Consider the following 14,876-nt stretch of genomic DNA (forward strand, 5'->3'; position numbering starts at 1 on the left):
GAGGAGGCTACTATGCTTGATAAGAAATGTACTCATTATCTTGCCCATGTAATTGTAACCCCTCTGTACAGTACTTTCACAATAAAAAATAAATAAATTTTTTTTAAAAAAAGAAAGTTCTTCAATACCACTGATTATAGTCTCTACTCTCCCACCTAGACTGCCAAAGTAAACATCATGGAAAGAATCATACTCCCAATTCTTAGAGAATATTTATGAGAGTGAATAAGGTGTTCAAATAAAATCAATGGCAGGAAAACAATACAAAATCTACTTCCTTGCAGCCCCAGGCAAATCTGTTGCTTAAACAATAACAACAGAATCTAATCAGTAAACTTCTCAGCTGCCAAAATTATACAAGCAACTTGCCTGTTTAAAATGTCAATTTTCCCATCTGATATAAATATTTGCCTTCTGTTTCCATTCCTAAAGTGTAATACAAATTAGGCCCAAAGTAGAATTCACCTTGGCACAGACTATTAAATTTCATTTTTCCTTTCAAGCGACCCAAATTGCGCATTTCTAAAAATGGGAAGCCCTGGTGATCTTTTCTGTAATTAGAATAGACCACTGAAACCCAGATCAACTATCAGCAGAGGGTCTGCACATTATTTTCCATGTGGGAAGGTTTGACTAGTTCATTCAAGTCCACTGAGACTTGGTTCAGCCTCAGTAATCATGTATACCCAAATGCAAAACTGCCTGATATTTGATTCCTTGAAAAATCATATTAGTGAGATGTTCTATTCATTTTTCCACAAACTAAAAGAGGGAACTTGAAAACTGTTTAGAGAAAAGAATGTGAAAATAATACCAAAGGATAAAAAGAAAACTTAAAAGATAGACACAACAAAAACCAAACTTGTTGGCTATATTGATTTAAAATACAGACCTTCTCATTGGTGGGAGGAGGTTGAGAAATTTAAACCACCCCACAAATGCCCAACACTGGTTTTTTTCCTGCCTTCCTATAAAATTGATTTTATATTGGTAATGTGTTACATGCAGACTAGAAACATTAGTCTTCAATTGTCAACCTCAAACTATATCAGAATCATTGGGGTACTAACTAAAAATTCAGTGTCCCTGAAGACCTTCTGAATGGGTGCAGGATGTAGGAATCTGCATTTCTACCAACACAGCTTCCTGAAAATCCATGCTCTCCCTCAAGTCCAATCAAGGTCCCAAAGCTGCTCTGATAAAAATCCAGTCACTAGAGTTTAAAGCCAGTGAACCCTCTCTGGACAATGAAATTCATTTAGATCCCTGACATCAAATAAGAAACTTAAAAGTCTTCAAAGACTACTGGTTAATAAAGTGCTAGAGAAACAACCCCTTCAGTGGAATAGTTTGATGTTTGGAAGCAGAATAAAAATGTTAATTGCTTTCCATTACCAAAGCCTTGCCAATTCAAGCAGTAAAATAAGCTAGACCGAACAGGGGCTAATACAATCAATTTACAGATTGTCTCCATCCCCAAACCAACTTTACCCAACCACCTTAATTCCTGCCTGATTATAAACAAACTGCCTGCTCCCATAAACTATTCTTATTTATGCTACCAAAAGACAGGAAACAGAGGCCAAGAAGCAAACCCCCATAGAAACTGCCCTTTGTTTAAAATTTAACACTGACTTTGAAATACTTTTTTAATATATGTTTTTATTGTAAAAATAATGTACAGAGGGTTACAGTTACATAAGTAAGGTAATGAGTACATTTCCTATTGAGCACTGTTACCTCCTGCTTTTCCCCCCCTACCATCCCTTCCCTCCCCAGTTCCCCAACTCCTTCCTCCCCCCATCCCCAAGTTGCAAAGTTAATTTTCAACATAGTGTCTTGTACATCTCATTGTTACAATGGGTCAACCTGTATCATCATTATTTCAGCATTTTGTTATTTCCCTTCCCCTCCCCAAATTAGAAAAATGTATACACAAGATGCAAGGAACGGGAATCAAATACAGTGAAAACAGGGATTATACCATTCTTTCCTCCTTTTAAGTGTCTTAAATCAGGCATTCTGTCATTGCAACAAGAAAAATGAACTAATATGAAGCTCTTAACTCTTTACCTGACTCTTGCCTGTATGTGGTTCTCCTTTCTTTGTAATATGTGATTTTACTCTTGCTTATTAAGTGAAGAATAGATGCTACAGAAATTTTAATAAGGAAATTTAAAAAATCATCTTCTACATAAACATCAATGAACCAGCAAAAAGCCTCTTCCAGTCTAGCCCATCTGAAAAAATGCACCAAAAGAAACATTTACAATATATCTTCAGTATTAAGTGTCTTTTTGGCAGTAATGACATTTGAACTCAGAGCTTTGTACTTGCCAGACAGGTACTCTACCACTTGAGGCATACCTCCAGTTTAATTTTTATAAATACATTTAAAAGCAAAAAGAAATTAGCTTTTCTTACTCATTATTTTTGTAATCAATTGTGATATTGTATGAAATTTATGATCATTTGGTGTCCCTCAAAAATAACCTCAATTTACAACACTGTACTTCTGGAAATAAGGAGCTGACATAAGAGATCTATGTAAGGAAATTATTTTAGAATTAGTCCTCTGTTAAATCGAGGGGTAAGATAGAAGGAACAGCTTTATTTTGCTTAAAACCAAGGTTTATACAATCATCAAGACAGTTTGACCAATCTAGAACAAAATCATCTTTGGTATGAAATTAAAATAAGTTCACAACATCAGTGCTCCTCCCATGGCAGGCAGGTGGGAGGTACCACTTCCCCCAAAAGAAAGCTGCCTAAATCATCATTTGTAGTTTGTAGAGAGAATTCACCCAGCATAGAAAGTAAAGAGAAAGCATACCCTTGCTCATTTGGGGATCAGTCTCTTCATCTATGTCCACATCTTCTAAACTGAGGAAGTTGTCCACCTAGAAAAAAAATTAACATCACTGTATGCATGTCAGGCAGACTTAAAGTTGCAATGAAGTCTATGAATCCACTTGAATCCCATTCAACCAAGTGGCTGAGTCCACTTTGCCCATTAACTATTGAGTCTCAGCTCAAAGCCTTTGTGTTCATGTGCATTCCCTTCTGAGAAGCAGTTCATCTGAAAGGTGGCCGAGGTTTTATAGACACCTTTGTCAGCTCTCTACACTGAAAGGGAATAATAGGAAAGAATTTTGAAAAAGGGACTTCGTTCCGGATTCTTACCCAGCATATATATATAGCCACTTTGTTTTTTAATTTTAGTTTTTAATCTTTAAATAGTTGCATAAAGGAGTTACCATTCAAGTAGTAGATGAACACAAGGAATCTTGATCAATGTCACTCCTTTCATTATTCTCTCCCATCCCTCCCAACCTTTCCCCTTCCCTCAATTTTCTTGATTTTTAGACTGTGTACTGGATTTTATGACTGTGTTTTCAGAAAAAATGGCAGTGGTAGTTTGGCTGTTATCATAACAGTGTGCTTTCTTGCAGCACTCTGAAGAGCCAGAGAGAAGAGACTAAAGAAAGTAAAGAGAGAAAGGTTCATTCAAAACAAAATCATCTGGCCCTAGGTAAATCACAAGAGAGGTGAGCAGGGCAAAAAATCAAGTGTTCTCTCTTTTTAGCAAATAAAACTGAAAATTACTTCAAAGGTAAAAAGGAGAGCAGGTGACCTTTACAGACACAATAGCAGCATTTCAACGAAAAACTATTCCTCATGGAATACTGCTTTCCACTGCCAGCTGACAATGAGACGTTTTAGATTAACAAAATGGTAACATTTCAGACATCAACTAATTCATCTCAGAGCAATACCAGAGAGTGTAAATAAGAAAATGATTTCTCCACTGGCACTGATGACAAGTAGTAAAATGTTAGGTTGCTATGCTTCTTATGCCCATGACCTAAACTTGTATGTAACAAAAGGCCTTAAAATTACAAATTAGATTTTATAATTGCAATTCAAAGAATAAATTCTGTCCTCCCCTAGCTCTACTTGTAATAGGCAGACCATGGCTATTCCATAGGAATTTAAAATAGTAATTTTCATTGCATCTAAGTACACAACTACAATCATTACATCGTATCTGGCAAAAAAAAAAAATTATCTGCTGTGTGGTAGTTTCAATACTAAAATGTGGAATTTTGTATATTATAGTGCTATTTTTTTTCTTGATCAGATATGCTAACGGAGATGTGGGTCACATTTCTCTATTAAGGCATTCCCTATTCATTAAGGCTTAAAGAAAGAAAGAAAAATGATCTAGAGTATAGCTAAGATATTCAATCACCAGGTGAAAAGCAACTGGGCTCCAGTGGCTCATGCCTGTAATCCTGGCCACCCAGGAGACTGAGATCTGAGGATCATGGTTCAAAGTCACCCTAGGCAAGAAAGTCCATGAGACTCTTATTTCCAGTTAATCACCAAAAACCCAGAGGTAAAGCCATGGCTCAAGTGGTAGAGTGCCAGCCTTGAGTAAAAAAAGCTAAGGGGATAGCACCTACCAGCACCAGCAAACGCCTCTGGGGCAAGGAGAGGAATGGTGGGAGAGGGCCCTAAGGAATGCAGGGAGAAAAGGTGAGCACATACAGTCATTATATTCATTGTACATTATATAAACATTGAACAACATAACGTGGGGGTGGAGAGGGGAGGGGAAAATACGGGGAAAACAATGGAAGAAGTGACAATGATCAAGACTCATTGTATCCACAATTTGGAATTGTAACCTATTTGTACAGCTGCTTAATATTTTTTAAAATGTACAAAAATCTCAAGGACAAAAAAATCTAGTGAATTCCCTACTTTATATAAAAGAAAACAATCATAAATATTACGATTTTGTTTATTTGCTTGTTTTCTTGCCATGAAGAAAAACAAAAACAAAAAAGAGAAAACTAAGCCATGCCTTACCTTCACCTTTCCAGCCAACTTCAGATCACCTTGAAAGGAGCTGCTGACTTTCAGGCCTTCATCTATCACTATCTGAAAATATAATGAGGACATACCGATGGGAAATTAAAACCACCAAAAATAAAAGAACGGATCTTGTAGCCTGTCTGGGTTTTGTTAATTAGCTATACATGAAAGACCAGAGTTTCTGAACCATAGGAGGCATCAGAAAATGGGTTTCAGGAGTTGTAACTGCTACCACAGGCCTCTAGACTCACTTACTATGTAACTTACAATCAAGTTAACCCCAGTGTTCTCATGTGTACAATAGGAACACTCCACACTTTCTGTCCCATTGCAATGAACCACTGGTGGAAAAACCAGAGAATGCTACTATAACATTTTAGAAAACAGTGTAATTCAGCAATTCTTGCCTCTCATATAGTGGCCAAAGACTCGATATGTGACATATTCCTAATGATCAATAATTGCAAGTAAAGTGTGAATCTCGTAGGAAAAAGAAAAATTACATCTCACAATCATCACTGGGAAATGTCCTTAAACTAGTGAGGGAACTATGATCCTACACACATTTCTAACAGAGAGAGTTAGAAAATCCCAGAAAACCTTGGATAAGAGTTTCTACTGTAATTTGAAGGAGCTTACTATAGGACTGGTAATTTTTTTTTAAATCCCATTTTACACAGAGAACTATAAAAAAAAACTAATGTTATAAACAAAAGGTACTGATAATTTCCAGGAGAATTTATAGACAGTCCCTCCTTACAAAGCTTTTAAATGAAAATTGAGGAAAACCAAGCTGCTGTCTGTCATTAATGGTGGCTGTTGAACTACTAAGGTACCCCAACAGGTACTTGAGAATGAGAATGAGAAGTTACCAGTCTCCTAACTGTCCCACGTTTTTTATGGTCGCTCTTCTTTTTAATTCAGGAATGTTTTGTTATGTCTTTTTGGGGGTGGGGGAGGGGTCCGCAAACCATTTTTGTAACTGCACTATGGTATTACCTGTTCTTCTTCTTCTGAACACTGTGATTCAGGATGAAGAAAGAAGGCTGTTTTTCTAAGATGGTGGTCATTTTGTTCATTTTTATGAGTAAATTTGACAGAAGTAGCTATGGTTTTTGAAGAACCAGTTCCAAGTGCTCCGTTTTTGGTCCCATTATCCTCTGAAATGATACAGTTATATAGTATTAAATAGTTGCATAGTAGTAGAAAACATCACACACAGAGTTTGGTTTACTGTCTGTTTACTGAAAAACTTTCTTCAAAAAATTATTTTTTAAGCCAGGTGCTGGTGGCTCATGCCTGTAATCTTAGCTACTCAGGTGGCTGAGTTCTGAAAATCATGGTCAAAGCCAGCAAGGGTAGGAAAGTCCGTGACACTCTTTTTGTTATTGTTGCTGTTTTGTTTTGTTTTTTATTCTTTTCTTTTTTTGATTGAAAACTACACTAGAAATGTTATAGGTTGAAAGATACAAAAATAGTGCCAATAAAAAGATTTAAGAAAAAAATTAAACAAGGGTTGTTCTGAAAAGGATGCCATTTTCATAACTGAGAGTATAGGCTAGATTTTTACCACTTAGGTATTTCATAAGCAAACATACTAAAAGAGAAATCATCTTAAGAAACTATAGGAACTCCTTAAACCAGCTATTTTCCCAGAACCTTTTTTAAATATATATTTTTTATTGTAAACATATTGTACAGAGGGGTTACAGTTACATGAGCAAGGAAATGAGTCCATTTCCTATGGAGCATTGTTACCTTCCTTTGTTTTTCCCCTACCATCCCTTTCTGCTCACCTCCCTAACTCCTCCCTCCTCCCCTCCCCCAGCAAAGTTGTAAAGTTCAGGGAGGGGAAGGAAAATAACAAAATGCTGTAATAAGATACAGGATGACCCATTGTAACAATAAGGTGTACAAGACACTATGTTGAAAATGAACCGTGACTCATCTCCAATAAACCACCAGAAAACCAGAAGTGGTGCTGTGGCTCAAGTGGCAGAGCACTAGCCATTAGCCCAAGAGCTGAGGAACAGCACCCAGGCCCAGAGTTCAAGCCCCATACCTGACCAAAAAAAAAAAATCTTTTTAAAGAACTCAACAAATGGAATTCTTGAGGCTTTAAGTACTCTTGAATAAGTCATTATTTCTTAAAGTGCAAAGGAAAATAACATTATTTTATTCAACATTCAACACCAATTTATGGAGCACCTACCATGTTCTCCATCAATAAAGTACATTTACAAGACTTTTAGACATTATTTACCTCATTTTTCTTTAATTTGGATGTTTTCTCCCTACTTGGAAAAAACCTATGGATGATTTTAGAAAATGTATGTGAGACAAAAAGTAAAATATGAAAATTACTCATAACCCTACATACCAGAATAACCACAACAAATTATTTCCAATGCCTTTCTTTTTAAATCTCTTTTTACTCTTTTTTTTTTTTTTTTTTTTTTTTTTTTTTTTTGGCCATGCGCCTGAACTCTGGGCCTGGGCTCTGTCCCTGAGCTCTTCAGTTCAAGGCTAGCACTCTATCACTTGAGCCACAGCGCCACTTCCGGCTTTTTCTGCTTATGTGGTGTTGAGGAATGGAACCCAGGGCCTCATGCATGCAAGGCAAGCGCTCTACCACTGAGCCACCTTCCCAGCCCCTCTTTTGACTATTTCTTGAGCTGACATTTGCGTGATATCAAAGCCAGTGAGGCTCTAGTGAAGATCACAGCCTCGTGCAAGTCCAGCTGGACTCCTTGTTTGTTTCTGAGTAGTCTATCATTGATAGAATTAAGGCTTGTAGAGATGGCCTCATGACATGAACAGCCCATAATCAATATGTCACTAATAAGCTAGAATGGAAAAACATAAATATCCAATGTGTCATTTTCCTTTACAAAGGCTATATCCATAAATAAAACACTCAGATCAGCTCACCCCTACTGCCTACTGTACCACACCAGTGACTCCTAACAAGCTATTACTGGGAAAGATGATCTTTCACCCTAATAAAGGTATAGAAATTCCAGTGTGAAGCACAATAAACCTTGTGTCCAAGGGATGGGGGGTTGGAGGGCTGAGTAAGGTGCTGAGAGGGTTGCTAAAACTCCAAGTGGGAGATGATCCTTCATAAGAGTCTTAGAAGTTAGTCTCTCAAACATCTTCCTCTGTTATAGCCACAGAGATGTCCTGAATCAGACTGAAACAACAAGAGAGGTAGCAGGGTGGATGAAGACAGGCATGGAGACACTGGAAATAGGAAGAGGTAGTTGAAGGATGAAAAGGTTCTGGCTAGGAATGTGGCTTAGTGGTAAAGTGCTTGCTTAGCATGCATGAAGCCCTGGGTTCGATTCTTCAGTACCACATAAACAGAAAAAGCTGGAAGTGGTGCTGTGGCTCAAGTTGGTAGAGTGCTAGCCTTGAACAAAAGAAGCTCAGGGACAGTGCCCAGGCCTTTAGTTCAAGCCCCAGGACTGGCAAAGTAAATAAATAAGTAAATATTTAAAAAAAAAAAAAAAAGAAAGAAAGAAAGAAAGAAAAGGTTCCTCAAACTTCAACAAACTTAAAAGAGAAAATGACTTCCTATGGCTACTGCCACTCCTTGGTGTACTGTGTTTTGTTTGTTTTTAAATAAGTTTTTTGTTGTGAAAATACTGTACAGAGGGATTACATACAGTTACATGATCAAGGTAATGAGTACATTTCTTATCAAGGTAGAAGAGGGTCCTTCCTCTCTGTATATCCTTTAAGTCAAACACAATTTAAATATAATGCTTTGCTTTCAATCTAAATCTAACGCTTACTAATGTCATGTACCCAGCACAACACTATTTTAATAGCTGAAAAGCACGGCAATGTCTGAAAATATTTTATAAAAACAAACTCTGTTTGTTCTTACGATATTCAACATACTCCTCTACATTTCAAGTTACTTGACAGGTAGCCAGATAAAACTCCTTTGAAATAAAGAGTAAAATGTAATGAAGTTCAAGCTATTCATGGGGATATACATTATAAGTATAGCCTCAAATCTAAAAACATCCTTGTTTACTCTTAAAAATCCCATTTTATAGCCAGGCAATGTTGGCTCACACCTATAATCCTAGCTACTCAGGAGGCTGAGATCTGAGGATAGTGGTTCAAAGCCGCCCCAGGCAAAAAACTCCGTGAGACTCTTATCTCCAATAAACCACTAGAAAATCGGAAGTAGAGCTGTGGCTCAAGCTGTAGAGTACTCACCTTGAGCTGAAGAGGGCAGGGACAGCGCCCAAGCCCAGAGTTCAAGCCCCACCACTGACAAAAAAAAAAAAAATCCCACTTCGTAAAGATAAGAGTTTTCACTTTTGAAAGGTGAGAAGATTCAGAAAAGAGCTTCTTTTCTCTTTCTGATTAAACCTACAATGTAAGGCTTCTTCCTAAACCTTAAAACTTGATTCACAAGAATACATACAATGTCCTTCTGAAGACTTAAAAGTGTTCCTTAAAAAGGCTTTGATCACTTTTCTAAACCTACTTAATAATGAATCCCTTGGCTGAGTGAGACAGAAAATAAGTTCTTCTTCAATATGATAATGTCAAAATGGCAGCTGCTGGCCCCGGTCTCACTTGGATGTGATTTGAGACCAGATGCTGCTCCCCAGAGCGACCCTGGTGGCAGTCCACACGTGCCACCCAACTGTTCGTCTCATCCTCTTCTGTTTCTGGTTTTCATCCACCCTTTCATGTTATCCCTAATATTTCATGCTTTGAAATACGTGTCAGGCATAATACAGTTTAAAAATCTAGAGGCAATTCTTCGGAGAACAAGTAAGTTATTGAGACCTGAAAGAGCGTTTCTTTGGGCATTTCTGAGTCAAAACTTCAATACAGATGAGACAAAAGTTTTTTTGTTTTTTTTTCCCCCCCTAAAGGTTTTCAGAGGTTTTTTATTATTCTGAAGCAATGGAATTTCAATTTCCTTTTGATACCAAACAGACAAGCATCCAACAGATCAGGCTGACAAGGCCACTACTATGCATTCAGCATCTAATTTCAGACCAAAGAGAAAGGTCACATGCCTTGAAAAGGTGGAAACTTTCGATGCCTTGGTAAATTAGACCCCTAGCCACATATTGATTATATAGCTTCCAGATGAAAGCGATTATTTTTAGAGAACTCGATTTCGACACTTCTTTAAAAATTCAAATGCATCCACACAAAAACCAGACTAGTGTCCATGTGCAGGAATGCATTGACACATTTGGTCACTTCTGTAGATCTGCACACACAGCATCAGAATTCATGATCAAATCCTGCCAGCAACCTCGAAGTGTCTTTTCTTCAGCACTATGGTCAATAGCCATATAAATCAAGTGCATGTTCTCAGTCGCAATGAGATACTGGATATATTGCTAGAAGGCAAGAAAAATACATAGGTGGGGAGGGGAGGAAGAATATTCTGTGCAACACCAAGCAGTTGCAAAAAGCCTTCTGCAAAGAGAATAAGGAATAAGCAATCATGCTTATAACAAGGTTGGGTACTCTGAAAGTCAGGGGGTGATTTTCACATTACTTCTAGCCTAGAGCAATGTTTCTCAGGACAATAATATTTGCTCTTGATTTGTCCAGCCGAACTACTTCACTCCACTGCCTCTTGATCACATGCTTCTTGGTATCTGGCCTCCCCTGGAGCCATAGTCGTTAGGATTAAATAAGCAATTTAAAAACCAATCAATCATAAATCAGAATAAATCCAAAGAAGCTAAACTCAGCACACAAATGTTTTGTCTAAATTCCCTATGCAGTGCTCTGAATTCCAACTGTTTTATGTTCTCCATTTGAAAGGGCACAGGGAGGAGAGGATTACCTCAGCCTGGCCAGTCAGGAATAATTGTGCTTTCCCTTAGGCTGGATGATAATTGACTCATTATTCACAGTCATAGCCATCAACCTGCCAAGGCACAAATGCACAAGCCTAGCCTGGAAAAATAAAAAAAAAAATGTATGTCAAAAGCCTTAAATGAGGGCCACAATATTGCAAGATGATGAAATTTTTGAAATGTCTAGTTTTATCGCTTCCAGAGAAAAACACACATGGAGAAAGGGTAAAGTTGCTGTAAGTTTACTTTTCAGAGGTAAATCTATGTGATAGCTGAATTATACAGTTCATTCTTTGTCATCAAGATGGTAAAGATGAGTAAAGCCTGCCCACTCTCACAGTCTACAAACAAAGAAGTTAAATAATATCTACAAACTGCAAAAAACAGTAGATGCCGGTGGTGGTCAATACAATTAAACAATTGGTAAAATCACAACTGGTTTCGGACGGCTTCCATAGCATTGAGGCATCCAAGGTGAAAGACAGCTAAAATTTGAAGATTATTCCATACAAGGAAGATTTCCTGAACGAAGCTCTCAGCATGGACAGACACAAGGTCCCCACGTGATGCAGGAAGATTGGAGCGCACACTCAGTGACACGTGGCAGGGTACATTTGAAGGCCTAACCCAAACTGTGCACTTGGGCTGGGGAGCCAGCCACCACAGAGCTGTGCTCAGAAAGTGAAATGGACAGCACAGAGAAAGGTAGTTCAGTCCTGGAGGCAGCAAGTATGGAGCTGCTGTAATCCAGATGGGAAGTAGGGGAAGCCATGGCTGAAGTGATGGTATAGAGACGGAACAAAGAACAAAAGAGCTTGCAGCATGAGTTCTTTTTGCATTTCTTGAACAGAAATGAAGACATTATCTTCCACTGGAGGTGTTTCTTCTAGATATCACAGAATCTAATCCTACCTTTTTCACTGTAAACCGTACCATTGTTTCACATTTAAACTGGCATGCTTAAGAAACTTTAGCAGTTTCTGTGATAAATGAAATAGCTAATATAGCATGTTGGTAAACTGTCAGGTAAACTTCAGTTTGGCATGCAAGTCACAGAATGAGAAGCCCAGAGTGGGAGCAGACTCGGCCTGTCTAAACATGGCTGCCTTACACTACAGAATGTATAGCAGAGTGACAATTGCCAGAGCACCCAGGAAGTTCATTTCTTTCTGCACACCGCCCTTCTCTACTTAAAACTTGCAAGTTAATGCATAATTTATTTTCCTGAAAGGAAGTATTGACACACAACGAGGAACCTCTTGGTTCTTAGCTAAACACTGAGGAACAACACCACACAGTGATCTTGTAAAGAATTCAGGAGATGGATCTAAGCGTCCGTGAGCAACACCTCTACCTCTCTACAACTTCATTTTATATATTTATATGCCATAATTGCACTCATTTGTAGCATACTAGTCAATGATTTTTAGTAAACATACAGAGTTGCATTATAATCGCCACCATTGAACTTTTTGAGATCATTTCACCCACCCCAAAATGGTGCCTGGCACCCATTGGCAAATTCTCATCCCTGCCCCCGAACTGCAGGCCACCACTAATCTGGTTTTTGTTGCTACAGGTTCATCTTTGTTAGACATACCATTTAAGTGGACTCTTAACATGAAGTCAAGACCTGACTTCTTCCACTTAGCATAACATTACTAATAATTCATTATGTTATAGTTTGTACTGGTGCTTCCTTAATTCATTGTCCAATGATGCTGCACAGAGTGAAAAGGACTGTATTTTCTTTTTCTCTTCCACCATCTGAAAGCCATTGGGATTGCCTCCACATTTTGTAACACCCACCCCCAACTTGAGTATGATACTGAGTTTGATCCAAGGACCATCACCATCATCACTAATCCAGCTCCATGCAGTGCCATCCATGATGAAATCAAACCAACACATAACCGCTATTCAGCTTCTCTTCACTGCCAGAGGCTCCAGCTCTCCGGTGCCCCATCTCCTAATAGCAGAAGGACAGGACCAGTCTCTGTCACCTAGCCATGTTTTCTTCAAATTATATAAAACGACTTGAAATTCCTTTCTGTAAAATCAGTCACTATGTCTTCCCACTAACATACAAAATGAAGAAGCCAGGAGCTGTGCCAGGAGCATCCTCTTATCTCCTGTAAAGTAAAATACTCAGAAAACTGTTAAAATAGAAATGTAGACTGCTCCTCACCCTCCCACCAACAGTTCTGCACTGAGTGTACACCCTCTGCTCAGCCCTCTGCGAGGACAGAGAACAGGAGGAGAGTTACAAAAGTTATGTGACATTGCTTCTACCCATAACATATATACATATATAATTTATTCCTTGATAACTTTTATGTGCTCTATGGTATGCATTACATGTCTCTCAATCAGCATGCTCATGTCTAGGAATGAAAGGATGGTGAAGATACATACATCACTTCTTATTACTACTGAAGGCACAGTTTAAGGTACCAAGTAAAAAAAAAGCACCAAAACAGAGCTACTGGAACAAGAATTTTATTTTCTGCCTCACGCGACAGTTAGTGACAGATGGGTAGGCTCTGCTCCCTGAGATGATTCAGGGATCCAGGCTGCTGGACTCCGCTGCCATCTGAGCACATGACTTCCATTTCTGGGTCGAAGGGAATTGTTCTAGTAATGTCTATTTCCAGCCAACAGGACCATACATTTAAAAAAAAAAAGAATGCAGAGCATTTTCTTAAGGCTGTAATCAGGAGTTGTACTTGTCAGCTACCCTTCCCATCCCACTGGCACTTAGTCAAATGGCTGTACTCGGCTAAAGGAAGATTAAGACATGTAATCTTTACCCTAGTGGCGATGGAGGTGGAAAGGCTAAGAGTTTGACTGCTGCAGAAAGAGGAACACTCTTGTGTTTTGCTGCCTGCCTGTGTGTCTCCTTTAAGTACTTTGTAATTTTTCTACCATACCATGAATCAAGCAATTAAAATGAGCATTTATCTGCAGAGGTGCAAAGTATCTTGTCCAATCTAGATATTGTTTAGAAACAATATCTACAGGTATCTTCTTTCTTCCAAAAAATCCTAGATAGATAGACAGATAGATAGATAGATAGATAGAGAGAGAGAGAGAGAGAGAGAGAGAGAGAGAGAGAGAGAGAGAGAGAGATAGACATATATATGTATATATATAATATTATAGGGGTCTACATAGTTAATATTGAAGGAGTTGAGATATTCCTTCCAAACCTAATTTCATACTTAATTTTGATGTCCCTCTTTTAAATCAGTTACTAATCATAATCCCCGACACTTGAATACATCTTTATAGTGTCCTAAGCACCTTCATGGATGAAATAAGCATCAGAAAACTACCAGGAACGGCAAGATTATTCAAGCAGGATTTCCTAGATATAAGGGCAACAAGATACCTCCATAGCCTCTGGGGAGTAGCTCCCATCTCCTGCCTGTGTACCTACTAATGGTAAAACGCTCACTAAGAATACCATTCTGGCAAACCAGACCGAAGTGGCAAGCACCACAGACACAGGCACAACAATCCTGCAGAGTTGGGATAGAATGTCTACTGAACCAGAGCCTACTCTAAAATTCTGTAAGCTATTGTTTCAGCTCTGAATTGGAGGTCAGCAAGACCAGAGTGAAGTTATCCCTGTCACACTTTTTCATTGATAAATATGACTTCAAAATAATATAAAATGATATTAAACAAAAAGTTATATTTAAAGCAATATAATTATTCTTGACCTGGTGCTACAATTTCATAAAAACTATCCAATTTATTCTTTAAAAAAATGTAATGTATGATACCAAAATGAGCCTGCAATTTTAAAGGATTCATGTCTCTTTACCTCTCCTCCATCTCATTTCAAAGCTTCTCTGAAAGTCAAGGTTCCTGGATTGCACATTAAACTATCCAGTCTGAGCTTGGGGATAGAGTTCTAAAAACAGACACATCAGTAAACACCTCCATACACATAAGACAGGATTTTCAAATAAAGGTGTCATGATAATTAAAATGATGAATCTGACAGAGTGTGTTCAATCTGGTTGTGAGTAAACTCAGTACTTATTCCATCCAGCAGAGGCCAGTGTGGGACTATTCCGAGTTTCACAGTTGTGTGCTATATCATAGACCACATCCATACTCTCTACACAATATGAG

The 14,876-nt window shown here is 38.2% G+C and overlaps 1 protein-coding gene across 6 annotated transcripts in view; it reads right to left on the reverse strand.

The window, feature by feature from the left end:
* The window catches only part of Iftap (intraflagellar transport associated protein), a 69,097-nt gene that overhangs the window by 18,981 nt on the left and 35,240 nt on the right, over positions 1-14,876 (reverse strand). For all 6 annotated transcript variants that reach the window (XM_070032568.1, XM_070032564.1, XM_070032565.1 and 3 more), the window contains 3 exons: positions 5,881-6,041; positions 4,876-4,947; positions 2,834-2,900 (listed from right to left, as the gene is read on the reverse strand). In XM_070032568.1, coding sequence (XP_069888669.1) covers positions 2,834-2,900; positions 4,876-4,947; positions 5,881-6,041 — 300 coding nt within the window. The remainder of the gene's footprint in view (positions 1-2,833; positions 2,901-4,875; positions 4,948-5,880; positions 6,042-14,876) is intronic.

The sequence above is a fragment of the Dipodomys merriami genome, unplaced genomic scaffold, assembly GCF_024711535.1.
Source record: "Dipodomys merriami isolate MVZ:Mamm:240054 unplaced genomic scaffold, mDipMer1.0.p SCAF_21, whole genome shotgun sequence".
Classification (NCBI taxonomy): Eukaryota; Metazoa; Chordata; class Mammalia; order Rodentia; family Heteromyidae; genus Dipodomys; species Dipodomys merriami.